Source organism: Pogoniulus pusillus, chromosome 39, assembly GCF_015220805.1.
Source record: "Pogoniulus pusillus isolate bPogPus1 chromosome 39, bPogPus1.pri, whole genome shotgun sequence".
Lineage (NCBI taxonomy): Eukaryota > Metazoa > Chordata > Aves > Piciformes > Lybiidae > Pogoniulus > Pogoniulus pusillus.
The window spans coordinates 7,000,310-7,027,053 of record NC_087302.1 but is presented as its reverse complement, the minus strand read 5'-3'; the positions used below and the strand labels follow the sequence as shown (position 1 = coordinate 7,027,053).

At 52.4% G+C, this 26,744-nt stretch overlaps 2 protein-coding genes across 3 annotated transcripts in view; one reads left to right on the top strand and one right to left on the bottom strand.

Moving 5' to 3' along the window:
• SYT6 (synaptotagmin 6) overlaps positions 1 to 12,552 on the top strand; it is a 36,818-nt gene extending 24,266 nt beyond the window's left edge. For both annotated transcript variants that reach the window (XM_064173632.1, XM_064173633.1), the window contains exons 4-7: positions 3,874 to 3,994; positions 4,405 to 4,576; positions 5,672 to 5,822; positions 11,450 to 12,552. In XM_064173632.1, the coding sequence (XP_064029702.1) occupies positions 3,874 to 3,994; positions 4,405 to 4,576; positions 5,672 to 5,822; positions 11,450 to 11,521 (516 nt within the window). In that variant the 3' untranslated portion in view covers positions 11,522 to 12,552. The remainder of the gene's footprint in view (positions 1 to 3,873; positions 3,995 to 4,404; positions 4,577 to 5,671; positions 5,823 to 11,449) is intronic.
• A 10,895-nt stretch (positions 12,553 to 23,447) lies between these two features.
• Positions 23,448 to 26,509, bottom strand: OLFML3 (olfactomedin like 3). The gene is made up of 3 exons (XM_064173504.1): positions 26,358 to 26,509; positions 25,580 to 25,865; positions 23,448 to 25,211 (listed from the first exon to the last, which is right to left on the bottom strand). Exons 1-3 carry the CDS (start codon positions 26,460 to 26,462, stop codon positions 24,427 to 24,429), a joined length of 1,176 nt encoding a protein of 391 aa, XP_064029574.1. The 5' UTR covers positions 26,463 to 26,509; the 3' UTR covers positions 23,448 to 24,426.
• Positions 26,510 to 26,744: the final 235 nt, after the last annotated feature.

Here is a 26,744-nt window from a genome sequence, read left to right as displayed (position 1 = left end):
AACAAATGATTGAACTGCTTTAGTTGGATTCCAAGGCAGTCGTCGTCTTCGTCATTCCCTCTTATTTCTGAAACTGGGTTATGAGATATCCTCACCTCTCTGGCCGAGAGCACAGACCCTGTCAGATCTTTCCTAGTGGTTGATGTGACCCCGTGGCTTAGAATCACAGAATTATTTCAGTTGGAAGAGATCTTTAAGATCCTTCAGTCCAACCATTAACCCAGCACTGCCAGATCACCACTGAACCGTGTCCCACAGCAGCTTTTAAATCCCTGCAGGGATGGCGACTCCTTCACTTCCTTGGGCAGCCTGTTCCAGGCTCTCACCGCTCTCATGCTGAAGAACTTCTTCCTAACATCCACTCTGACTCTCCCCACCTCCAGCTTTGCTCCATTCCCCCCAGTCCTGGCACTCCCTCACAGCCTCAAAAGTCCCTCCCCAGCTTTTTTGTAGCCCACTCCAGATGCTGGAAGGCCACAAGAAGGTCACCTCAGAGCCTCCTCTTCTCCAGACTGAACAGCCTCAACTCTTTCAGTCTGTGCTCACAGCAGAGCTGCTGCAGCCTCTGAGCATCCTCCTGGCCCTCCTCTGGACATGGTCCAGTATCTCCACATCCCTCTTGTCATAGGGGCTCCAGAACTGGATTCAGTACTCCAGGTAGGGTCTCACCAGAGCAGAGCAGAGTGGGAGAAGGAAAAGCCTCTAGAGATGGTGTGCAAGGAGCAGAACCCCTGCCATGGACAAAACACATTCTGTTCCAGCAGAACATTGTGCGTCATTTGGTGCCATCCAAGCATTCTCTCTGTGCCCTTCTTTAGGAAATGGCACATCTCAGCCAGCTGTAATACACCTGAGGACACTTCTGTTTAATCAAAACTGAGAAGGGTAAACACAGTTCTCATAATACCCAAGGAAAGCTCTGGGTGACTAAGAATACCTCAGAGCAGTGATGCGGGCAAGAAGAGAGGAATGCACTTAAGCACTGATAGGAGCTCTTCAGGTCAGCAGCACTTCACTGCTAGCTTAATGATCTTGTGCATCAGGGAAAGAGTTCTGGTTTCAAGTTATTGATTCAGAGCTTCCATTATTTCCTAAGAGGTACCAATAGGAACTTTGGAAATGTCTCAATGCCTGTAACCTACAAGAAGATGATTAAGGGAGTGGAACAGCTCTCTTGTGAGAAAGACTGAGGCAGCTGAGGCTCTTCAGCTTGGAGGAGACTGAAGGAAGACCTCATTAATGTTTATCAATATGTAAAGGATGAGATCCAAGAGGCTGGAGCCAAACTCTGCTGGGTGATGCCCAGTGACAGGACAAGGGGCAAGGGTGGAAGCTGAGGCAGAGGAACTTTATGGTAAACATGAGGCAGATTTTTTTCCCTGTGAGGGTGACAGAGCCCTGGAACAGGCTGCCCAGGGGGGCTGTGGAGTCTCCCTCTCTGGAGGGACACAGACCCTGCCTGGATGTGTTCCTGTGTGATCTGGTATAGGAGATCCTGCTCTGGCAGGGGAGTTGGACTGGGTGAGCTTTGGAGGTCCCTTCCAGCCCCTGACATTCTGTGATTCTGTGAGTGGACACAGCTCCTGTGGACACTGCTCCTCGGGGAGCTGGGAGAGACCCTCAGTGGAGTGCCAGGTTTAGAAGATGATGTAGTGCAGGACACTGCCTGCACTCCTGTGTTCGTGGCTGTGAGGAACAGTCTCTTGACATTGATTCACCAAGGGGAGCAAGAGAGCAGAGTGGGAACTCTGAGTGGGTGAGAGTATGAAACTCTTAGAAACCTCCTTAGACAGCATTGATTGAGGTCCTTGCAAGTCTACTTATCTGTTGTGCTGTCCAGACAAGGCTTGGCTGCTGCTGCTGCTGTTTCCATACACACTGTGCTTGAGGACCCTTTTGATTTCTTTGCAAGTAAAGTCCCATCAAGAGTCACAACTTTTATGCAAGGTTCATCAGTATTCCAAATGGCTAAGTGCAATAAATATCTAATCTTTGCCTTACCAGAGGACAAGAAGGAAATCATTTGGCAAAACTCTCATCCATCAACAAGATCTTTTCTCCCAACACTTAGCAGGGCTCTAAGTGGCTAATGCATTTACTTGTCTCTCCAGTGCTATCAGTCTGCTACTAGCAGCTACAGCTCCTTTTCAGCAGATCATTATAGCACATTGAAACACATCAAACACTCCACTTCTAAAAATAAACAGATCTGTAGAGCTGTTTGCTCTACAGATGTGGGATCTGTGAGTACAAAATATGATGTTTTTTTTTCCCTTTTAAACCCATTTTTGGGAAGTGTTTGGAAATCTCTCTGCTGGCTGCAGAGGAGAATGCTCTCTAGTTTAAATGCTGCTGCTGCTTTGCTTATTTTCTTTTTCCTAACCTCCTGTGAGCAAGGTGCTGATGGGCTGAGCTCTTAAGAGCTGTAGTAGTCAAGAGGTGCTAAAGTAGATGTGTAAAAGTTGTTTTACGGAGCATTAAAGGAGTAAATTGTGTTGACCTCTGTAATCCAGAAGCTGCCAAATGTTTCTGAGTGCCATCTGCTGGTAAATTCGCTGTTGATACGCACACACCCCTGCCTCACGCTGTGCTTGTTAGCTCTTGAAGGCATCTCAGAGGGCTTGGTTGTCCAAATGATAACGGGCATCTCACAACCTGAAAGCTCAGCTGCCCCTGAACACTTCAACCACTTCATGGCTCTCCTCTGTTTCAAAGCTATGTACCCCCGGTCTGTAACCACCTTGTGATTGGTGCTCAGCTCAGAGCAAATCACCCAGTTACTCTGCCAGAGTGTGTGGTACCAGTAAATTTCCTCACCCCCTATTGCTGCCCCAATGACTGTACCAGAAAGTCACAGAATCACAGAATTATCTGAGTTGGAAGAGACCTCCAGGATCACTGAGTCCAACCTAGCACCTAACCCTTCTAGTTGACTAACCCATGGCACTAAGTGCCTCATCCAGCCTCCTTTTAAACAGCTCCAGGGCTAGTGACTCCACCACCTCCCTGGGCAGCCCATTCCAATGCCAATCACTCTTTCCATGAAGAATTTCTTCTAAACATCCAGCCTAGACCTTCCCTGCCACAACCTGGGGCTGTCCCCCCTTCTTCTGTTGCTGCTTGCCTAGCAGCAGAGCCCAACCCCACCTGGCTACAGCCTCCCTTCAGGTAGTTGTAGACAGAAATGAGCTCTGTCCTGAGCCTTCTCTTCTGCAGGCTGCACACCCCCAGCTCCCTTACCCTCTCTTCACAGGGCTGTGCTCCAGGCCCCTCACATCCTTGGTGCCCTTCTCTGCACACATTCCAGTACCTCAACATCTCTCTTAAATTGAGGGGCCCAGAACTGGACACAGTGCTCAAGCTCTGGAGCTTGCCCAGCCAGAGCACACAGCTCTGCTGCCTGTGCAGGTCTCACCTCCCTGTGACCTCGCTCTGTTTGTGTTGCATTCCTTCGCTCGAGCAAGCAGAGGCTGGTGTCACACGCTCGGCACAGCGAGGCACACACTGTGCCTTCAAACACAACTCGATGCTGAACTGAAGTCCTTAATGGTGTCAGCTCTCACTTCACTCTGCCTAAGCGACGGAGCAGACAGAGCTGCAATGGTGCAGCAGGTTGCTCACACCCTGCTGAGGCAGTGATTTAAAGCAACAGCATTAGGACACACTTTCCCTCCCTGTTGCTTGCATTCACTTTTAGCCAAACAGCATTGGGATACACTGGAAGCATCACCACACAGCAAAGGGCCATGCACTTGAGAGGGGCAGAGCAGAGAAAAGCCTGCACCAGTGCAGGAAGTGTGGTGGTGGAGGCTGGAGGCAGCCTGGCTGGTTCTTGCACGTTGCCAATGTGATGTCTTCTCTGTTTTGTTAAAGGAAAGCGTGGACCTGGGAGAGATCATGTTTTCCCTTTGTTATTTGCCAACTGCAGGTCGCCTCACCTTAACAGTCATTAAATGCAGGAACCTCAAAGCTATGGATATCACAGGTTACTCAGGTAGGTGCTGGGTGGCTAAGGACCACATCACACCCACGCTGCCTCCTCCTCCCTCAAAGTAGCCTCCATGGACAGCAGGCATATGTCTCTTGGTGCTGAGGCTGTGTCCTTGTGGAAACAGCTGGCAGAGGTTTCTCTGGGTTTTAGCTACAAACAAAACCATGACAGCAGAATTATGTTTTAAACCCATTCCCAAAGACAGAGAGCAACTTCTGTTATCTGTGTTTGTGTTCTTGTTCTCATACATCTCAGCAAGCCTATGAGTGAAGCAGACATCACCACTGTCTCCTTTTCACAGCCTATCATCTAATTCCTCTCACCAAAACACCCCAGCTAGGCTCAGACTAGGTGATGGCAACAAAATGAGCCTCCAGAATCAGAAGGCCTTTTCTTCCTCTCTTCCTCTCCAGATCCCTATGTCAAAGTGTCTTTGCTCTGCGATGGGCGAAGACTGAAAAAGAAGAAAACCACCATAAAGAAGAACACACTGAACCCCACTTACAATGAAGCAATAATCTTTGACATCCCCCCAGAAAACATGGACCAAGTCAGCCTGCTCATCTCTGTCATGGATTACGACCGGTAGGTGGGAGGCTCTGCAGAGCTGGAGGGGAAAACAACGCACTGGGTGCTGCTTGGGTGCTCAGCAGCTCTTTTCCTCACTCTCAGGGTTTGGATTGCACAGCTCTGTCGAATCAATCTGCCCCCAGTGATTTGCTGTTAAAGTGGGGCTTGTGGTTGTGGGAAGTCACCTGCTAGAGTAGTAGGTATGGTAAAGCCAAGCCATAGAATGGTCTGGGTTGGAAGGCACCTCCAAAGGTCATCTAGTCCAACTCCCTCTGCAGTAAGCAGGAGTGCCCTCAACTACATCAGACTGCTCAGAGCTTTGTGATGATGCTTTACTTTATGACACTTCCCTGAGTGTCCTCCTTTGCTATTTGCTAGTCCTGAAAACCACCTTCCCAATTTAGGCAGCCAATGCTCATCCTCTGAGCAGCAGTTGCTGTCTGAAGTATCCACTGCTGAACTTGGACCTGATCTTTCTGGGCTCATCTACATCACACATCCCTCCAGCTTCTGTCTCTGGAGCCTTCCACAGTTCAAACCATTTTAAAGCTGTTATGGTTATTTCTAGTGATGGTGTTTAGACTGGAGAAGAGAAGACTGAGAGGAGATCTTATCCATGGGTACAAATATCTGAGGGGTGGGTGTCAAGTGGCTGGGGCCAATCTCTTTTCACTGATCGGTAGCAGTAGGACAAGGAGCAGTGGCTACAAATTGGAACATAGAAGGTTTCACCTCGACATGAGGAGAAACTTCTTCACAGTGAGTGTGACAGAGCCCTGAAACAGGCTGCCCAGAGAGGCTGTGGAGTCTCCTTCTCTGGAGATGTTCAAAACCTGCCTGGTTGCATTCCTGTGTGAACTACCCTAGGGGATCCTGCCTTGGCAGGGAGGTTGGACTCAAAGATCTCTGGAGATCCCTTCCAACCTCTAAAGCTCTGTGATTCTGTGGTGGCCACACAGACAAGACCAGGCTGTTGTGCAGCTACGCCAGCTCACCTTCACCAGCCCTGTGTCTAGTGGCACTGATGGCACAGGGTCAGAACTTGTGGTCAAAAAGCAGCTGGGCAGCCTAAGCCAGAGCTGATTGTGTTGATTTTCTGTTGTTCTCTAGAGTAGGTCACAATGAGATCATTGGGGTCTGCCGTGTGGGGGTCAATGCTGAAGGACTGGGCAGAGACCACTGGAATGAGATGCTGGCATACCCACGCAAGCCCATCGCCCACTGGCATCCCTTAGTGGAGGTGAAGAAGTCTCTCAAAGAGGTGTGTGGAGGTTTTTGTTGGGTTTGGTTTTTTAGTGCATGTGCTGTGCCTGAGTGATCCTGTCGAAGGCTTTCAGAGAGCTTCTGCTAGCACTTGGGATCCAGTATCTGAAGGGGCCTCCAAAAAAGCTGGGGAGGGACTATTTAGGCTATCAGGTAGTGACAGGACTGGGGGGATGGAGCAAAGCTGGAGGTGGGGAGATCCAGCCTGGATGTGAGGAGAAAGTTCTTCACCACGTGTGATGTTTTGGGAGTTACCTGCCCCCCCCCCCTTAAGAAGATCACCCAGACTGAACTCAGCTGGAAATTAAGGAATGAAGCTGTAATTACAGTTTAGCCCAATATACAGGCAGGTATACCCAAATAGATACAGTTATATACAAATTAAAGGTAACACTGAGGCACAGTACCCCTCCCAGAAACAGAGTCCCCAGGAGGGCTCCCGACCCAAAGCCCCTTCCCCCTCCCTCTTTCCCTCCCTCCCAAAATAACCACATCAGCCCACGAACATCTCACATCATAAACCTGGAGATCTGAGGTGAGGTGTCACAAAAGGACAGCAAGGAGGTTAGAGGAAAAAGGGGTTAGGTGGATTAGAGAGCTAAAGGCAGAGTCAGCCACAGAGAGCAGACCCCCAGAGAGAAGGCACAGCCCCAGGTGAGAGCTGAGCAGGGTGTGAGAGGTGCCTGCCTTAGCTCTGTTTTGACTGGTTGTGTTCCTCAGAAGAATGATCATACAGGTTACTGTTGGCTTTCTTCTCTCTTCTCACAGCTAAGGATTTCATTTCTCTCAGTAAAAATTAGCCTCAAACCAGCACACCATGAGAGTGGTGAGAGCCTGGCATGGGTTGCCCAGGGAGGCACTTGAAGCCCCATCCCTGGAGGTGTTTAAGGCCAGGCTGGATGAGGCTGTGGCCAGGCTGCTCTAGGGTAGGGTGTCCCTGCCCATGGCAGGGAGGGGTTGGAACTGGCTGCTCCTTGTGGTCCCTTCCAACCCTGACTGATTCTATGATTCTGTGGTTCTATTTTCTGACAAGAGCTGAGGGAATATTTCTCACCAGAGATGAACTCTGGAAAAGAAGCATCTCTGTTGGTCTCAAAATAGCTCCTTGAGCTTGCAAGCAAGAACGCAAGAGGCTGCATTTACAGATGTGACTCTTACCATATTGGGGTTTTTTCTTTCTTTTTTTTTCCCTTCTTCTTCTTTTTTTTTTTTTTTCCCCAGTTAGAGATTGCAAGCAGTAAGGAAAGAGAATGCTCATCTGATTGCAGAACAAATTGTCCAGGGATATTGCCTATTTCAAGTTTCAATTTTATTTTACCCTGAAAGATTTTCCTGTTGACTCATCTCCAAGGCTTTGGAGGGGGAATAAATAGACCAAATGTAATTGCTCAAAGCATATCCAGAGAGAGAGGATTGCTTGATTGCAGCCCCAGATGATAAGGCAGAGTTGAAATGCCTGGGCAGCACTGTGACCATCTCCAGCGTTTTCTTCCTCCTCTCACTCCATTTTCTCACACTCCAAGAGAGCTCTTTGGTTTTTGCCCGATTTAGGTCGTAAATTCTGGAGGGTTGAGATGTGGGAAATGGCACAAATGACACTTCAGGGTTGAAAAGAAAGTCAGCATTTGTGGCCAGTGATAGTACAATTAAGGCAATAAAACCTCCCACTCTATCCACAGCTAAGAAGGCATTTTCCTTCAAAGCCACAAAGCCAAAATCTTTTCAAACCAGAGAATCTTCTTTCCCTCTTGAAGCCCAGACACTGAGCTCTGCTGCAAGGCAGATATGAGGCTTGCTGATCCTTCACTGTAGTCTGAATTAGTATGCAGCAAACAGTGTTCCTCTGAAATCTGCTCCTTCCTCTGCCCAGGACACAGCCCCTGCTGGCTGCTCCTGCCCCAGCTCAGATGTGCCCCTCACTGGCATGAGGCATTTTGGAATCCCACACTGCAGCAGCATAGGTGAGGAGAAGCCAACCCAGGTCACCTGTGTGGAACTGGTGTCAATCAAACCAGAGTTAAAGCAGTGTGCAGCTGTAATGGTGGTGAGCAGTAGCAGGCTGCCACCAGCCTGGCCATGCTAAGCCCTGGCATGGTCCATGTGAGCCACCAGTGCTTGGGCAGGCAGCATATGCCATCAGGGATACTGGTACATGTAGGTGTAGAAATACCTCAGGGGTGGGTGTCAAGTGGAGGGGACCAATCTCTTTTTGGTGGCCCACACACAGCAATAAGACAAGGAGCAAGAGGTACAAACTGGAACAGAGAAGGTTTCACCTCAACATGAGGAGAAACTTCTTCCCAGTGAGGGTGGCAGGGAGCAGGCTGCCCAGAGAGGTTGTGGAGTCTCCTCTGGAGACTTTCAAAAGCCACCTGGGTGCATTCCTGTGTGAACTACCCTAGAAGAACCTGCTTTGGCAGGGGGATTGGACTTGATGATCTTTGGAGGTCACTTTCAATCTCTGATCTGTGATTCTGTCATTCTGTGATCTCCCAGCACCACATGGAGCTGGACACCAGTGACCAATCTACAACTGCCTGAAGGGAGGCTTTGGCCAGGTGGGGTTGGTCTCTTCTCCCAGGCAACCAGCAACAGAATGAGGGGACACAGTCTCAAGCTGTGCCAGTGGAAGGTATAGGTTGGATGTTAGGGGGAAGTTGAATGACATCTCTATTCTATTCTTCTCTGAAGACATCTGTGAGTTGAGTGCTGTGTCCAGTTCTGGGCTCCTCAGTTCAAGAGAGATGTTGAGGTGCTGGAAGGTGTCCAGAGAAGGGTGACGAAGCTGGGGAGGGGCCTGGAGCACAGCCCTGTGAGGAGAGGCTGAGGGAGCTGGGGGGGTGCAGCCTGCAGCAGAGGAGGCTCAGGGCAGAGCTCATTGCTGTCTGCAGCTCCCTGAAGGGAGGTTGTAGCCAGGTGGGGTTGGGCTCTGCTGCCAGGCACCCAGCAACAGAAGAAGAGGACACAGCCCCAAGTTGTGCCAGGGGAGGTCTAGGCTGGATGTCAGGAGAAAGTTGTTGGCAAAGAGAATGCTTGGCATTGGAATGGGCTGCCCAGGGAGGTGGTGGAGTGCCCATCCCTGGAGGTGTTGAAGTCCTCATCCCTGGAGGTGTTGAAGCCAAGCCTGGCTGGGGCACTTAGTGCCATGGTCTGGTTGCTTGGCCAGGGCTGGGTGCTAGGTTGGACTGGATGAGCTTGGAGCTCTCTTCCAACCTGCTTGATTCTGTGATTCTATGACCACTCAGTTTCAGCACAAACACTTCACCATCTGCCATCTGATTATCAGCTCCAGGTCTGTGTCATCTGCAGCACCTCACAGCCAGCTCTGACCCAGGGGCAGGAGCTTCTTCTGCAGTCTGTGACTTTACTAGAAGGTTTTTTCAGATGCAGGTGGGAGTTTGAGCAAAAGGCTCATGTAAAGTTTTTGATTGTCAATAGAAAAAAAAAAAAAGGACATAATTATTGTGACAAAACTCAGAGAAATAAAGGCAGGCATGAAAGATGACTCACCTTCTAAACTGTACTTTGAAAAGTGCTCCTGAGCCCCCAGGACTTTGGGAAAAAAACCTCAGTGAATCATTTCACCTCCCCCTAGCGCACAGGTCAGGAGCTCTGCTTGAAAGGAAAGGGAAAAACAAAGCCTCTGATCATCTGTTCTGGTATTTCTGGTGCACAGAGCCAGCAAGCAAATGGTCCCTGTGTTTATTTGCCCTTTTAAGTTCCAGCTCTGCTGTCTGCAAATCCCCAGTGCAGCTTAAAAACAACAAGCAGGGAAGGCACAGGCTCCTGGAGAGAAGCTGATGGGAAATGGTCTCTGCTGGTTACAAGCAATCACATCATCTTTTCCACATGCATCTGTGCATTTGTTAAAAGCAATTTGGCCTTTCTATCCTGTGCCATCAGTGCCAGGTCTCCATGCACACAGTGGCTGCCCAGGCCAGAGTGGTATCACTGGGTGGTGGTGCCATGGGCAGAGCCACCTGCCAGCCCCTGTGATTCAGGCCCCTGAGCTGCCAGCTCTCTGGGCAACCCATCCTTGACCACAGGTGCTGAGCGAGAGGCTGCTGAGCCTCCATCCCCTTTTTGTCCTTGTGTGGTGAGCTCAGGCTGTGCTGCCACTGTGAGCAATCATCTTCATCATCTTCATGTTGGAGAGCAGCTGCAGCTGGGCACCAGCAAATGGAGCATTTCCTCTCTAGCCGATCCTCATGCTCTGCTCTGCTGGCTCTGGCGATCAGTAGCAGCCTCTGCTGTACTTCAGGGTCTTTCCCGAGTGAGTGCTTGATCTTTGAAAGCCAGAGAGCTGAGCCTGATTTGTCTCTCTGAGTGTGTAAACGGAGCGATGGCTGGGTGGAGCTGGTAGCCCAGGAGCACAGAGCTGCTCCTGCCTGCTGCCCTCTCCCCACGCTGTCTGCCGTTAGCTGTCCTGGCCCCCTCCCCGCACAGCTCAGCACCACAGATGGGTGAAGATAAGGGTGGGGACCCTGCAAGTTCCTTATGGCACACTAGCTGCCGTGTTTGGTGTGCTGTGAAAGAACTCTGGCCATAAAAAGGAGCTGATGCTGTGTTTTTACAGCTCAGAATCTCAGCCCATGCTGCTCTTTCATCTCTTTCATTGCCGGAGTCTTTAGGGAGCTTGCTTCTGTTCAATTTCATGTCTCTGGTTGCTCTGTGTTTATCAACAGTGAGCAGCACACTGTAATAGTTGTGCTTCTTTAATGGCTATCATCACCGTGAAAGCCAGACCCTGTGTGAATGAATCATTAATTACAAGCTTCCAAGTAGTGACCTCCTCACACAGCCATTCAGAAGGAGAGTTTGTGAGCAAGAGATGAGAATCCCACTTGCTGTTGCGTTATTCTGACAGTGATCCCTTGCCCTTGGCACAGATCTGTGCCCAGGTTTAGCCCCAAGGTCCTGCTGGCACTGGCTGCTGTGGCCTCAGCCTCTCAGGTGTGCCTCAGTCTCTCAGGTGTTCCTCAGCCTCTCAGGTGTGCCTCAGCCTCTCAGATGTGCCTCAGCCTCTCAGGTGTGCCTCAGTCTCTCAGGTGTTCCTCAGCCTCTCAGGTGTGCCTCAGCCTCTCAGATGTGGCTCAGCCTCTCAGGTGTTCCTCAGCCATCCCACCCTTTGCTATTTCTTCCTGACACATCCATCAGGCAGGTTCAGTGATGTGCCTGTAAAAGCAGCTGTAAAACCAGAGTGTGTCTTTCCCGACTTTGAAGGGGGCTTCTGAAAACTGGAACACAGCTTCTGAGTGGTCAGGATGCCAGCCTGAGGAGACTGAGGCAGCTGTGCAGTCAGGCAGAAGGAGATGGCAGCAAAGCAGGAAACAACATAAATCTAAACTTGCTCTTCCCAGCACACACAGACTTTGTTTGTTCTTCCTTAATTTGGGGGTTTTTGTTTTGTTTGAGTTTTTTTTTTTGGTGAGCAGCCCTCCTGACTGTGCACCAAGCAGCAAAGTGCTCAGCAGCCCTCCCCGCACGGTTAACCCACAGCGCTCAGCAAGCCGAACCACGGCAGAGCAGGGCAGAGCCACAGCTGGCACCACGCTGAGGGCTCTGAAGGGCTTCAAAGGGCCTCTCCCATCTGCTCACACCTCGCTCTTCTCCTTCTCCCACCAGTGGCACGGCCGGGCAGCGAGCTTCGACAGCCAGGGCTCCTGTCCCTCGCCCAGACCACCACCCACGCCGTGATCCGGGGCGCAGCCAGCAGGAGGGGACTAAACCAAGTTCGTTTTGCACTTGGCCCAGAGTCTCAGTGATTTGTTGCTGAGTGGCAGCAGCAGCAGCCAGACTTTCCAGTCTGGTTGTTCTGCGTAAGTCAAGGCAGAAACCCATTCTGTGGCCAGATTTGTCTTTGCCTGATTCGTCTCCAGAGGTGATGTTTTGGGTTTAGTTTTTGGTTTGGGTTTGGTTTTCTTTTGGTGTTTTGCTTTTTTTTTTGGTGGCTTTTATTGTGTGGTTCTGTTTCCAGGCAAAGAAAGTGGACTGAGACAAGGGCTGGATGTTTGCTCTGTAAAATAATATGTAACATAGTTTTTAGTGTGTATGAAGGCTGGGAAAGTGCCAAGACGCTCTGAAGGTCTGCAGGCAGAGCGGGCGGCAGCGAGGGGCTCATGGACTGGCCCTGCTGCCCGCACCGGCGTGGAAGAGCTGCAGCAGAAGATGCTTCTCCTGGCCTTCAGCAGCTCTGTTCTTGTGCTCAGCCCAGGGTCAGCAGTGTGCTCCCAGGTTTCTGTCCGTGTAGAGATGTTGATGAGCTGTTAGAAGTTTGTGCAGTGTGTACCCCAAATTCCTTCGGTCATATATAAAAAGTGCTGTCGGTTGCCTCGGGGGTGGGGGGAACCTGGGTTTTATTCCCTGTATTTGAAGTGTCCCTAGAGCTCCTTGCATGAACAGTGTCTGAAGCCCCCTTTGTAGCTGCTGCTCCTTCGTTCTCCCTGCGCATCACTGCCTTGTCCGAGTGGAGAGAACTCTGCTGCCACCAGAGGGGTGTGAAGATAAAGGGGAGAGAAGCTACAGGAACAGGCAACATCCTTGCATGTACACTTAGATCTTTGTTTCTTCCACCATCCTGCTAGCAAAGGGTGAACAGAAGGGTAAAGAGAAATAGAAAACCACAACCAATACAAGCCCAAACCACTTCCAGACTTTTATCTTCAGCATTTCCTTAATGAAAGTAATTTCTAAGGTCCAAACTCTGGAGAATGATCAAGTTTTGGGGGGGGGGGAGGGAAAAAAAGGAAGCTTTGCTGGTTGCTTGCCTGCCAAGGCCAAAAGCAGAGTAAAGACACCCCAAGTATGAGCTAAATCAGCTGATCCTTATCAGGCAGCTGTGGATTTTGGACACTTCCTGCTGGTGGATTTTCTCTGAGTTAATAGCAACGTCAGTGCTGCTTGTTCCACTGCAATCCAATTAAGTCAACACAAACATTTTGGTTTCCTGTCAAAATAGAATTTGCTAGCAAGGCAGCCACTCCTCCTCACGTGGGGCCAGCAGAACTGCATCCATCAGCCACACTCTTCAGGTCAGCTTCAGTTTCCATCTTCTTAAATGTCACAGCATCAGCCTTCACTGAGCATCACGACTGGCAGAAGAAGGCATTTGTTGGCATCATTTTTCTGGGTAAGATGAATCCTTTCTCCAGTGAGGGACCAACACATCATTTCTCATTGCACCTCGTGTCTTAATTTGCTGTGCCACATGCTACAATAATAAAACAAACCCTTTTATTTGTAAGTCTTGCCTTGTCTGGTGCAATTCCTCCTCCTGTGAAAGCAGTAATTGTGTGCGGTGTGACTCTGCAGTAAGCACAGTGGAGGCTCTAAAATGTGATGACAGCCCTGGCACGGTGTGAGGCCAGGCTGAGTGAGCTGCAGCAGGCACTCCTAGGCCATGAACCCTGCAGTTCCTGGCTGTCCTGGGACACTCCCTGCACAGCCCCTGGGGGATTGCTGAGCACCAGTTGCAGAGGAGGACAAATGTGTTTGAAAAACACAAAAAAGAGGTAAAGCTGCAGCAGCTCTCCAGCATGGGTGCTGCAGACTTCCACACAGGGACATGGCTCTCCCAGGCAACCAGCCACAGAACAAGGGGACACAGTCTCAAGCTGTGCCAGGGCAGGTCTAGGCTGGATGTGAGGATGAAGTTGTTGTCAGAGAGAGTGATTAGCATTGGAATGGGCTGCCCAGGGAGGTGGTGGAGTGGCTGTGGCTGGAGGTGTTGAAGCCAAGCCTGGCTGGGGCACTTAGTGCCATGGTCTGGTTGCTTGGCCAGGGCTGGGTGCTAGGTTGGGCTGGGTGAGCTTGGAGCTCTCTTCCAACCTGCTTGATTCTATGATTCTATGATTCCATGGCTGAGGAGAACCCTTCCCAGGACAGTCCATCCTTTCTGGGAATGGTCCAGTTCTTCTTGTGGGTCACCAACCCTGGATGTGTTTAAAAGTCATGCTTTGGGGATACGGTTTAGGGTGAACCTTGTAGGGTAGGGCTATGGGTTGAATCCTGAGTGTCTCTTCCAACCTGAATGCTTCTGTGTGATTCTGTGGGAAGGGGTTTCTAACCACTCAAAATCACAGACTTACAGTGATGGATGGGTCAGATACTGACTGCAGAGCCCTGGAACCTTGACCTGAGCCGAATGGAGCTTCCCGAGCTAGCACCAGGAGCTGGAAATGCCTCCAGCAGGTTTGCAGACCAAAGCACCTGTGACAAAAGAGGCCCCCAAGAGCAGGCACCGCAGTGCCCGCTGGGTGCAGGACGGCACTTGGCCCTCATGAGTTGCACTGACCCACTCCAATCCTTCTCTCCTTTAATCCTGGCTTCTTGGGTTTCGGTGTTCTTTGTCTAATCTCTGTCTCTTCCCCATTCTCTGGTTATGCAGGATTTAGTCAAAACACAAGTGGGGTTTGACACAGAGCTTCTATTTTTAACGCTTGCTTCACACCGATAATCAATTTCCACTCAATGCTGCCTGTCACCTGCATGCCTGGGAAGCTGCATCTCAGGCTGGTGAGCAGCACCCACGCCTGGATGGCTCAGACCCCCTACACTTACAGTTTCAATGCCCAGGTTTTGCCACAGCCCTGGGAGAGAGAATAATTGAACCATTGTGTGTTTGTCACCGCTTCAGTGCAGCCACTCAAGAACATTGGTCACACCAACGGGACCAAGGGAATCTGTGCCAGGGCAAACATTTTGCTTTCATCTAGAGAGAGATTATCACTCCCCGAAGGAGCTGAGCCCTGTGTAAGAGCCACCCCAGGATTAGCTCAGTTGCTTGCTTTCTCCTCACTTTCCACACCACACAGCTATAAGTAACTTGTAGGGATGTTTACATTAACAAGCAAAATCCAGAGGTCCACCACAAGGCCATGCCCAGTGGGAGGATTTTCTGTTGTGTCCCTTTGAGCCTCACTGCAAAGGAGAATTTCCCTTGCTGGGGCTGCTGCTGTTGCTGTGGGTCCTGTGGCTGCTGGCAGCATGCTGGGATGAGTGGTGCCAGGTGACTGGTGGCACCTCCTGATGTGTTGCTGCTGGGCTCACGGGCCAGGGAAGGAGTGATTTGCCATGGGAATGGGCTGCCCAGGGAGGTGGTGGAGTCTCTGTCCCTGGAGGGGCTCAACAAAAGCCTGGATGAGGCACTTAGTGCCATGGTCTGGTTGATTGGCCAGGGCTGGGTGCTAGGTTGGACTGGATGAGCTTGGAGCTCTCTTCCAGTCTGGTTGATTCTATTCTGTTCTATGATTCTATGCTCACAAACCACGTGCTGGCCACTGGTGACTTTGTGAAGTCTGCAAGCAGCCACAAATGAAAGGCCTATTTTATTGTGAGTGCTGCAAACAAAATCAACACACACAAGAGCATTCCCAGCCCTTCCTTTTCCCTCCCCCCTGCTTTCCCCTTTCTTTTTTTCATTTAGTTTCAGAGCCTTCAGTTTCACAGAGCAGTGACTGACTGCAGGAAGAGTAAGACACCCTGAGGTGCTGTGCCTTGGTGAGTGCTGGTTTAACCACAGGGACACAGGGAGAAGGGAAATCCCATGGGTCCCTTGCACTGCTCCTTGCAAGGGGCCAGAGGGGTGAGGAACTATCCCAGCCAGGTGCCCTCCCACTCACCTGAGAATGGTACATGTGAAAAAAATGGGAAAGTGTCCCGTGGAAAGTGGATTTCAGCCACAGCAAAGCTCTGCTCTTTGTGCTGTGTGGGAAGCTGAGATGGGAAAGGAGTGACTGTTCCACCCCCCGTGACAGTCCCAGCTGTCAGTCTTTAATCCAAGTACCTTCAGTCCAGGTACTTTTGTCTCCATTTATGGGGTAATAAATTAGACAGCAAAATTATAGCTCATTTGAGAGAAGTAGAGCTCTGTTCCTTGGGATCCTTATCTCAGTTCTCTGTTGTCCATTTTCTCTGCTCTGGTTGTTTGCCCTCTCAGCCACCTCTCCAGCCCAGCAGCCGTGGACTTCTCGGTCGCATTGTGCTGGAGCTTTGCTCCCCCAGGACCCTGCTCATTCTTCCTTCCATTAGGACCATGCACAGCAGTGCAGCTGCTCAGTTATACAAATGCCAGGTCAGGAATCTAATTCCTAGGGATAATGCAACATGCAAGGGTGACCTCCCTGGGACACGGAGTCACAGCTACCAGCTGCACAAACCCAACTGCTTCGCTCTGAGCTCTGCTGGGACTGGGTGCACAACCAGGGCAGAGGCTGTCCCATTCCAGCTCCAGCCCTCATGGTCCCAGGGATCCCCAGCATGCAGTGCCCAGGAAAACTGGATCACGCCTGGATGATCTTGGAGGTCTCTTCTGACCTGGTTGATTCTATGGTTCTGTGTCAGTCCCAGTGTGGTGAGTGCCCAGGGAGGTCTGGCTTTCAAGTGATGCCTCTGCTTCACAGGCACAGCACCAGAGCTGCTGGTTGTGTCCTGAGACACAGTGCTTGGACCAAAGACCTCATGATGGGTGAGAATACAACCAGCACTTGGGCACTGCAAACAGACAGAGAGGAGCTGGGGATGGTTGGTTTTCCTCTTTCAGCAAAATATACCTAGTCTTCATTTTGCACTAGAGAGCAGCATAGCCTGCTTCTTGCTGGGGTGAACATGACCCCAAAGTCAGGGTTGGACCATTGGAACAGGATGCCCAGAGCAGTGATGGAGTCACCATCCCTGGAGGCATTCAAGTGCTATAAAGGCCTGGCCCTTAGGGACATGGTTTAGCACTGACCCTTCGGTGCTGGCTGGGCTGGATGACCTTTGAGGTCTCTTCCAACTGGATGCATCCTGCAGTTCTGTTGTCAAGAGAGCAATGCTTCAGGTGTGCCTGGGAAGAGTGGAGTTTGGCTCCTCTTTGCCATGCTGGGCACAGGAAGGCAGGCAGAGGCTTAGAAAATCTGTATCTTTGCCCCAGTGCCAGAGGCATGGCAGCAGCTCTGCTTGGCTGACAGAGCCTTGCAGTCAGCCCTCAGTGGAAATGCTGCTGGAATGTTGTTAAGAATTATATATATATATATAATTTTTTCCCCTTCCCCCTGGACTTTTCTCAAAGATAATTTGCCATTAGCTGTTACAGCTTTCTATGTATGTATTTTTAATACAGTGCATTAGTCATGCAAATATAATTATGTATCTTATGTTCTCCTGTCATTTGTAATTAAAAAGATGGGATTTAAAGCACATGTGTTTGGAAAACCCAGTGCAGGCCTCTATTAAAGATGCTGTTCATTAAAGCTAATGAAGTAGCCCAGAATGGGTCAAGGCAAACCCAGAGCATGTTCTGTTGCCGTGGGAACAGGCAGCACCGAAGCCAAGTGCGGGACTTGGTAACCTGCAACATCAGGAAGATGATGAGGAGAGAAATGTCCCAAACCCGAAGTGGCATCTTCCCATCTGCGCTGTCTGCCTTGCTGAGATCCCATCCCAGATCCCTCCCAGGCCGGAGGAGGAGCCATAGGGAGCAGCTGGCTCAGGACAAAGTGGGGGGGGGAAGGGATTGCTCCCCTCAGGAGGTGTCTTACGGGGCCAAGGTGTGGGTCTGTCCGGAGGGCTGGAGGACATTGGCTCCTTGCCCTGGCGGCAGCGCTGGAGGCAGGCGGAGTGAAGCGGTGGCACCGGCAGCAAACTCACCTATGGGATTGCTCTCTGGGTTGTTAATTACTTCCAAAGCAGAAGACTTTCTCCTAATCTCTCATTAGCGACTGCACATCCCTCTCCATTTCAAGCTGCTTTAGGAGATGAGGGTTCCTTTGCTGCCGTGGGGGACTGAGTGGAGGAGCAGTGATTTTTTAATTAAGTCACTTTGCTGATAGCTTACAGAAATGAAAGAGAATTTTGCTCCTTGCTCTGCAGATTCCCCCGGGAGAGCTGAGACCACACTGCCTACCCCTCCTGCCCCCCTGCCCTGAGCTGTGGATCGAGTCTCCCAGCTCTGACAGTCCTCTCTCTGCACCAGTCTGCTGGGGACTGTGGCCCCACTAGACTGGTTCCATGCTACAGGACCCCCAACGGGCTTGGTTCTGTCCAACGGGGTACTGTGTAACCCCCCTGAGCACTGCTGCTCTGAGGGAAGGCTCAGTACCAGGTACAGACCCTGCTGGAGATGGATTAATGCAGCCTTTCTAGGACGTAACAGTGACAGAAACCAGGAGGATCTTTCTGCCTGTTGCATAACCTCAGCTTTATCTAATGAACCTCTAATTGCTGCACGCTGTGCAGGCTCTGCAGGGCTGCTGAGCCGTTGGAGCAGGGATGTGCTGTCCTGGCTCTTGTGTCGTGAGCACAGAGAGAATTTTCCTTCCTTGCCTCAGCAGGGTCCTGCTGGAGGGCTGAGCAGAGGGAGTGAGCTGCAGCCACGGGTGCTCCACGCAGAGGACTCTGCTGCTCGGGGCTGCAAGGATGCAGCATCCCCAGTGCCTCTGGAGTGGCACACACTGTCCTGGGAACAGAGACCTAGCTGTGCCAGGCTTCTGTGTGCAGACACAGCAGCCTTCCAGCATGGCACCAGCCACCCAAAGCCTCCCTGTACTTCACAAACCCATAGGGGCATGAAGCAGCAGAAATGGCCCATCCCTGTCCCCACTGTTGTGGCTTCACACCGTGCCCTGCCTGGCCCCGATGCAAGGGCAGTGCTTCTGCCTCCTGCCATCAAACCCCAGACAGCATCGTGTGGACAGCAGATGAGGTGTTCCAGATAAAGCACCCAGTGCTGGCATGGGAGAGAGTCCTTCCCAGCTCCCCTCTCCAAGGTGATGCCACCAGTTAGGTTCGTGCCACCCCGGGGTTCTTGGATGCTACTGCGCTAGGGGAGCGTCTGACGTTGTGACCAGAGCAAGAGTTCTGGCAGCAGGAACGGAATTGATGCTGCTATGAAAAGAATTATTTCCTAAGGCAGCATTGTTTCTCTGAGCCCGTGGAAAGGGCTCAGCAGTGAAGGGGAGAACAGAAAAGGCAGCAGTGCAAGCCAGTGGCACAGACTTGCCTGCAGACAGCTGACGGTCACCCGGGGCCATGCACAGTCGATGCACAGCACAGCCACACTGCACCCCAGCTGTGCCGAATGTCCTGGGATTTATTGGCGCTGATGTCTCCTGATTAAATTAGTTTCCTTTCTTATTTATTCTGTAACAAGCTGAACATTTCAATTTCTGAGGCGAGCTTGGATCAGGAATGGAAGGAAGCAGGGGATGGCAGCTGACACTGACACGGGAGGTGACTCAGTTGGGGGAAACTGCTTCTCATCTAAAACTCTGCGTTCCTGGAATACTGCACTTAAGGAAGAATTGACAATTTAGAGCAAACTGTGAGGAGCAATCTCCTGCAGGAGCCAGTTACAAAGCACAGCTCCAGTCTGCAGCCTGCGTGCCAGGCTGTTGTGTCCTCCAGCTTGCAGTGCTTGAAGCAATTCTAGGTTAAACGGGAATGAAAACTAAAAGCTGAGAAGGGTTGTGAAAGCTGTGGGCTGGGCTCCAGCACCTGATAAGCAGAAGTTACCTGGAGGTCAGAGAGTGGACTTCCACTGCAGACTGACTGAGGAGTTAACATTTATTGCTTTCCTCCACCCCCCCTTCCTGGCATGTCTAATTACCTGTTAAAAGCCTTGCTCCCACCCTGCGGGACGCCTGCCCAAGGCGTTGCTGTCGGGTGGGCTCCCGCCTGCTGGGGGCTCTTGTCCTGCTGCAGCCCCTACCCTGCCCCTCCTCACGGTCCCCCAGGCTCAGAGCTCTCCACGCTCCTCAGCAGCACTTCATCTCCATGTGCTCAGAGCCCTGCACCCCCTGTGTCAGCACAGGGCTAGGCAGTCTGAAAAGTACTGCTTCTCGGCACAGGATGAGGAACAAATCCTGCAGCTTTGGGGACCGACAGATCAGAGGTGACCAAATACTCTGGGACCAGAGACAGGGACACTCCGGGGACATGGGTGTCTGTGGGCTGGGAAGGACCCATCGGGAAGGACTGCACCATGCACCCACTCGTGCTGCTGCTGCTGGTGCCTTCAGAAGATGTCGTTGTACCATGATGGGCTGTTTGCCCTGTGCTCACTGCCCCTCCATACCACACAAGTGCTATTTCTGGACAGATGCTTCTCATGGATCAGACCTTTCGTTTTTCCTTGCCTGAACAATTCCACAGCAGAGTTAATCCTTGCATCCTCTTCGTTTAGCAGGGTGAGGAGGTAATGCTGGAGACATCCATTTAACTGAGCCAACAATACACTTCTGTATTTTGTTAGAAACAGAGAAATTGGTAATTTCTGTTTGTTTTGACCCTACCTCCGTAGTAATGGCAGCAATTTTCCATAATGATCACAGTTACCATGGTTATAGCTCGCTCCAGGCTGTCAGACACCTGCAGCTGCAGGACACCGTTTCTGCAGGAGCACAGCACAGGGTGGGGGCAGCTGCTCTGGCCACCCACAGGCCCCATGTCCTTGTGCTGCTCCAGCGATGGTGAAGCTGTAGGTGCTGGAGCCCTGGGCAGAACAAGGACCTGCCCTGCCTGCACTGCTCACCCTTCCTCGGCTGGGACCTCAAACTTGGTGTTCCAGCAAACCCCAACCTAGGCTGAGGGAGCTGGAAGCAAACAGACAAACCTTCATCTCATCTTTCTCGGAGCTGTGATCTCCAGGCTGTGGCAGTGCCAGGGCAAAGTGCTGGGGAGGGAAGCCCAAGCCCTTCTTTGAGCAGAGAGCATCACTGCATCCCTCAGCACTTCTGCCTCAGGAAGATGGATTAAGTGGCAAATTCGGATCTATTCCAGAAAGGCTCTGGGGAGCTGATTTTCCGAGAGGAAAGAAATTAAAGAACTGCTCAGCTGAAGAGCTGAGATAGGATTTTTCTGTCCCTAGGAAAGAACTTTCATAATAATAGCACTAGTAATGAGAACACCCCAGAGAAGCTCCTGGAGAAATCAGGTAGCCTACAGGCTGTGTGAAATCCCTGGGGCAGGGTGAGCTGCCTGCCCTGCTCCTCTTTGTGTCACCCAGGTCCTTGCTGGCTGCAGACAGATGTGTTGCCCCCAGATGAGAGCCACCTCCACAGTAACCCAGATTGATCCAAGCACTGAGAGAGCTGCAAATGCTGTTAGTAAATGAAACTGTCCAGAAAATAATGAAACTCTGCATGTGTCACAAACCACAGCTCCCCTGACAGGGATCTGAGCTCCAAATTTGAAGACTTTATTTTTAATCTTCCTGACAAGAGGAAGAGAAGGAGCAGATATGGCAGCACAGGAGGGGGAGGGAGGATAGAAGGAGCCCAGACATCTCCTGCACCCAGGCTGGCTGGGCTGGGTGTGAAGCGAGCTCTGTAGGGACCTCATCATTCTGCAGGATGTGCCCTCTGAAAGTGAATATCAGTTTCTGTCCCCTCCTTTGAGCTGCAGCACAGCAGAGGTCTCCAGACTGAAAAGTCTCAAGTCTCTCAGCCTCTCCTCATAAGCCATGCCCTCCAGTCCCCTAATCATCCTTGTAGCCCTCTGCTGGACTCTCTCCAGCAGATCCCTGTCCCTCTGCAACTGGGGAGCCCAAACCTGAACACAGTATTCAAGATGAGGTCTCATCAGGGCAGAGTAGAGGGAGAGGAGAACCTCTCTTGATCTGCTGGGCACACTCTTCCTAGTACACCCCTGGATCCCATCGGCCTTCTTGGCCACAAGGGCACATTGCTGTGCCATGGGTAACTTCTTATCCACCAAGTGTCCTCCCCCTTCTGCTGGAAGTCCTGGGTAGGATGCTTTGCTGCCTCCCAGTTCGTGTGTGAGGAGCTAGAGCGGAGGCAGCTGTTACGTGGGCAGAGGTACCTCTGCCGTTAGCAGCCTGTGATTACCCTCACCAGCCAGCCATTAAGAGAGGATTAAATGGAGACATCACCCCCCCCACCCCCCCCCCCCCCGTCTTGTTTCACTACAATGCCTTCTTTATAATACACTTGTTTAACTTGCCCACTTTTAATTTTAGCTCCCTTGGCTCTAATGCTCCGTGCAGAACTGTGTCACTTTATCAATAGCTTCTGTGAGCTGGAAAAGAGTCAAGGAGGGGGAAAGGGGAAAAAAAAAAGTCAATATCTTTGAGAATTAGACAAAGGGGAAGAAATTAACCAGAAGATCTTCCTTCCCCTTTCCTGCTGTTAACTTCTCCATTTTCTTTATCAGATTGCTTTCCAACAAGGAGGCTTTTTTTCAAGAGGAGCAGAGATGAAAGGGTTCATTACTTACAGAGGCTCATCTCTAACGAGATAAAATATTTGGCAATTACAGCCCAGGGCTCTGCGGGAAAGTGGTGACCTCACTGGGGCACTCACCTTGGCACAATCTGCACCAACCCCTCGGCACGGGGAGCTACGACCTGGCCGTGCGGCGCTGCTGAGGGGACGTGGGAACGAGGCAGCCTTTGTGCCACAGCCAGCCCCACCAGGGGGTAAGTGGGGCTGCGTGCTTGGAAGTGAAGGGTCTTAACAACCTCCCGCGGGGAGAGAGGGTCTGGTTGTCTGAGAAGGCTGCATGGAACCTGCCCGCGGCTGAACTGGAACGCAGGGACCACGGTGAGGGAGCTGCCACTCTTTCCCCCGGGCTGCCTTCAGCCAGCTTGGAGTTGAATCACTTCTAATGATCAGATGCGATTCTTGCCTCAGTGTTTGTCAGCAAAGGGAGGTGCTGCTGCGCTGCTTTGCGGGGCTCTTCCGAGGATTAATTAGTTGGTGGTTCTTGAAGTGCTTTGAAGATGTGGAGTGCTGGATAAGTGCTGTGCTTCAGAAGCCCATCAGGCACTGCAGCTATTTTCCTATCTTGCTTCTCATGGCCGAAATGTTTGCACAAAACAAATTGCACAAGTGAGTGGTTACTGAAGATGCATTCTGGGGTGCAGATCCTACTCATACCCTCCCCGCATGCCCCCCTCATACTCGCAGCTTTCTCTTAGTGAACGTGTCCCAAAGGAGAGCGCCATACCCCTCTGGCACTCGCAGGGGTCCTGCCCTGGCCCTGCTTTCCCATTCTGCTCCATGGGACACAACCCACCGGCAAAAGCGGCACCTTGGGCAGCCCCTGCGGAGAGAAATCAGTTCTGCTCCCGTTCCATGAGCGGCTTCCTGGCAGGATCTGGTAGAAGGGGCACGGGTGTCCTGGACAGGCTGGTCTTTGTGTCTGCTCCTGGCAGCTGGGGCCCCAGCAGGGCGCTCGGCCACGCAGGCTCCATGCCCTCCTGCCACGCAAGATGAAGCCTAAAGAGGCAGATTAGCTAAGGAGATTAAAACACTTAAGGAACTCGTGATGCTCAGCACGAGTGGGCCTGGGGCAGCTGCTCACGGTGCCTGTGCCCATCCTGCCCGTGCTGGGGTGAGCAGCTGCAACCAGGGCTGAGCCAGAAGCGGCTTTTGCAGGACTTCTCTCAGGTTAGAAGATGGTTTCTGGTGCAGAGTTGTTACTGCCCTGTCAATTTTCATTGAGGCTGGAGAAATCATTGGCACAATTATTTACAGCTCTGCAATTCCTGAAAATTATATTTCTGTTACTGTAGTTATTGATCTTGAAAAGGGCTATAAATTAACTTGACAGTTCACACAGCCCTTCACACTTGGATAATTCCTCTGCTTGACTTGCAGTGTGTTGAACTTTCAGCACCATCCAATTACAGTCATTCAAAGTGTGTATTCAAACATCTTTTTTCTTATGCAACCAGAAGAGATTTTAATTATAATAGAGAGGAACTTGAAGCAAATACCAAGTCACCTCCTCAGGGCAGGACAGCTCGCCTCGAGGTGGGGGGGGGGATGCTGAAAGCCTGACTAAAAGCAGGCAGCTGTGGGACTACGCAGAGAGCCAGCGCTGGTGAAACAGGGAAGGGAAGGGGCTCAGGGGCGTTACCTAAAGGCTTGGTGGCGACCCTGCAGCTGCAGGAGGGAGATGATTTAGCTTCGTTAGACAGGAACTCAGGAAATCAGCTGCGTATTGTGCCTGCTGGCCCAGTCACTGCCCCAGCGTGCACGGGAGACCTCCAGTTGTCCTCTCAGATTAAGGGGGTTTGCTGTTTGCTGACAGACTTGTACATGGAAAACAGCTTGGCCCTGGCCAGGCTCAGAGGTCTGCTGACTGCAGCAGGAGCTGACCCAAAGCTCTAACTTAAGTCCCTGCCCAAAACTCCAGCCCAGTGCCCCAGTCCAGCCCTCTTTCCCAAACCCTCAGCCAAGGAGCTGCCTGTGCTCACTGATCTGTCCTGCACGGACACCCCACCCTTGGGAAGTGCTTTCTGGGTGACTGGGGTGACATGGAGCTTGTAGCTCTGGCAGGGCCCCAGGGCCCCATGTTGCCCACAGGCACCTGCTCGCTGCATGGTATTTATTCATTACATCACAGAGCAGAACACTCATTAAATTAGTCCCGGTTTCTGCAGGGTGGTCCTGGTCAGAGACAGCTGGTGCCAGTGGGTGGGGGTGGTCAGGGGCAGAGGTCCAGCATTTCATCGTTTCACAGTGATGAGAGGTGGGGCAGAGATGCCATCCCACACTGGGGCTGGCTGTGCCCCGTGGGGCAGGATGGGCAGAGCCACTCTTGTCTGGGAGGAGCGGCTGGAGGTGTGAGGACGTCCGAGGGCGTCCTGCCGTGGCCCCTCAGACCTGCAGCTTCTTCTTCATCTCCATGCGGTAGATGATCTGGTAGCCATCATCCCAGGCATAGATCTGCCTCTCCTGGGGGCTGTACTTCATGCTGGAGTGGGAGCCGTAGCGCTTGGGGAAGTAGACGAGGGAGGCGTCCTCGGGGGCCAGGGTGCCGCTGACGTCGAAGACGCACTGCACGCGGGAGCGGCTGGGCAGCCGCGTGTTGTACACCACGTGCAGCGCCCCGCACACCACGAAGGCAGCCTCGGCGTTCTCCCGCGGGCACGGCGTGTCCCACATCTGCTCTATGTCCAGCGAGGTGGGGTCCAGCTTGGCCAGGCATATGTTCTTCTCATCCTCCTTGGTGGCATAGATGGCCCAGAGCCCCTCCTCATCAGCTGCTATCTCGATGTAGGTGAAGGGGGAGAGCCCAAAGACAGGGATCTGCTCCTCGGCTGGGAACACTGAGCTGTCCACCACTGTCTTGTTGGCCAGGTTGAACTTGATCACCTGGAAGGGGCCCTGCTGGCGGATGTAGTAGAGGTGCCCATTGTAGATGAGGTGCCCAGTGCCCACCCAAGGGTAGGGCAGCTTGATGCGGGTAGCCTTGCGGGTGGCAGAGAAGAGGGTGAACTCCCGCATGCGGGGGAAGACGTACACAGTGTCATTGGCAGTGCCATCGAAGACATAGATCTTCTCAGAGCTCCCTGCGGCGTCCTTGGTCCAGAGCCCTGAGGTGCTGCCGAAACGCTTCAGGATCTTCATGGCTCTGACACTTGCGATGGTGTCGCTGCAGTCTGCAAGAGTGGAGCAACTGTGAAAGCCTGGGAAGCCACCCAGGTCTGCAGCGGGGACAGCTCCCACCCACACAAGTCCCAGCGTGTCCTATCCTAACCCTCAGGCCTTGCACACTCATTGCTGTGCTGCCCCTGGTGACAGCAAGACACCCTGCTGCAGCTATGCCATGGATAGACGAGGCCATCCCCACACCAGCCCTGCTTTGGGGCCAAAGGCAGCTCTCAGGATGCAGGATCTTGTGCCAGAGACACCTGAGAGATGCTGTGCTGGGACATAATGCCATGGCACACAGCTAGGGGAGTCTTAGACCCAGGTGGCTCAGAAAGGCCCAGGACTATCTTCCCAGGGAGCCAGAGCAGCCTCTCACCTGTCAGCTTCGTGTACTTCTCGTTCTTCCTCTGCTTTGCCGTGGCCACCTGCTTCTCCATCAATGTCTCGTCCACCTCCACGCAGGGCGGTGCAGGGTTCTGTGTCTCCAGGTAGTCCACCTCCCGCTCCAGCCGGTCCACGCGCACCGCTGCGCTCTCTGCCTCCGACCGCATCGCCTCCCGCTCCTTCTCCGCTGTCTCAAGCATCCCCAGCACCTGGTTCTTGAAGTCTCGCAGCTCCGTGGAGTAGCGACTGCTCTGGTCATGCCACTGCGAGATCCTCTCCTGGGGTGGCCAAGGGCACATTAGAGGTCTCTGCGCTTCACAGCAACCATCCCACTGCCTGTGCTGGGCTGTGGGAGCACCTAGAGCCACAGGGCACTGCAACCATGGTGCTCGTGTCTCTGTGCCCCTCCCTGCCACGCTCCTGCACCCATCCTCACAGAGTCAGAGAATGGTGGGGGTTGGAAGGGACCTCTGGGCATTATCTAGTACCAGCCCCTGAGAATGCAGATACACCTGGACCCAGACAGTGTCTGGGTGGGTTTTAGAAGTCTCCAAAGGAGACTCCACAACCTCCCCAGGCAGCCTGCCACAGGGCTCCTGCACTCTCGCACCGAACGAGTCTCTTCTTAAGCTCAAGTGAAACCTCCTGTGCTTGGTTCCTATCCTGGCTCCTCCTCAACCCGGCCCTGCTCCCAGCCCCGCTGGCTGCCAGGAAGGGCCTGGAGCTCCACAGTAGGGTGGAGCAGGGCAAAGTGGGGTGCAGGACCCTACCTCCAGGAGGGTGAGACGTCGCTCCACGTACTCCATGAACTGCTGCTGCTGGGCGTGCAGGGCCACGGCGAGGAGCGCAAAGAGCAGGCAGCGGCAGGGCCCCATGGCCGTCAGACTGCAGCCTCCACCTCAGTGCTCAGGAATGCTTCAGCCTCTGCAGCCCCGATTGATTCCAGATGTGGGAAGGAGAGGTTGTCCCTTCCCCGAAGACCAGCCCCAGGCGCCTTAACCCCTTCGTGCCCTGGCGGGTGCCCACAACCACCACTGCAGGGCCGGGGCAGGATGAAGGCAGCACTGCAGCAGCACTGTGCAGCAAGGGAAGGGTAAGTCCTGTGGCCACTGTGGACAATGTGAGGTGCAGTGTGGGGACAGGCTGGTCTGGGTGCA

Excerpts from the sequence above, each read along its gene's own strand:
- OLFML3 (XM_064173504.1), bottom strand. The coding sequence starts at position 26,462 with ATGGGGCCCTGCCGCTGCCTGCTCTTTGCGCTCCTCGCCGTGGCCCTG. Across the intron at positions 25,866-26,357 it reads GACGTCTCACCCTCCTGGAG|GAGAGGATCTCGCAGTGGCA; the intron begins GTAGGGTCCTGC and ends TGGCCACCCCAG. Across the intron at positions 25,212-25,579 it reads GAAGTACACGAAGCTGACAG|ACTGCAGCGACACCATCGCA; the intron begins GTGAGAGGCTGC and ends CCACTCTTGCAG.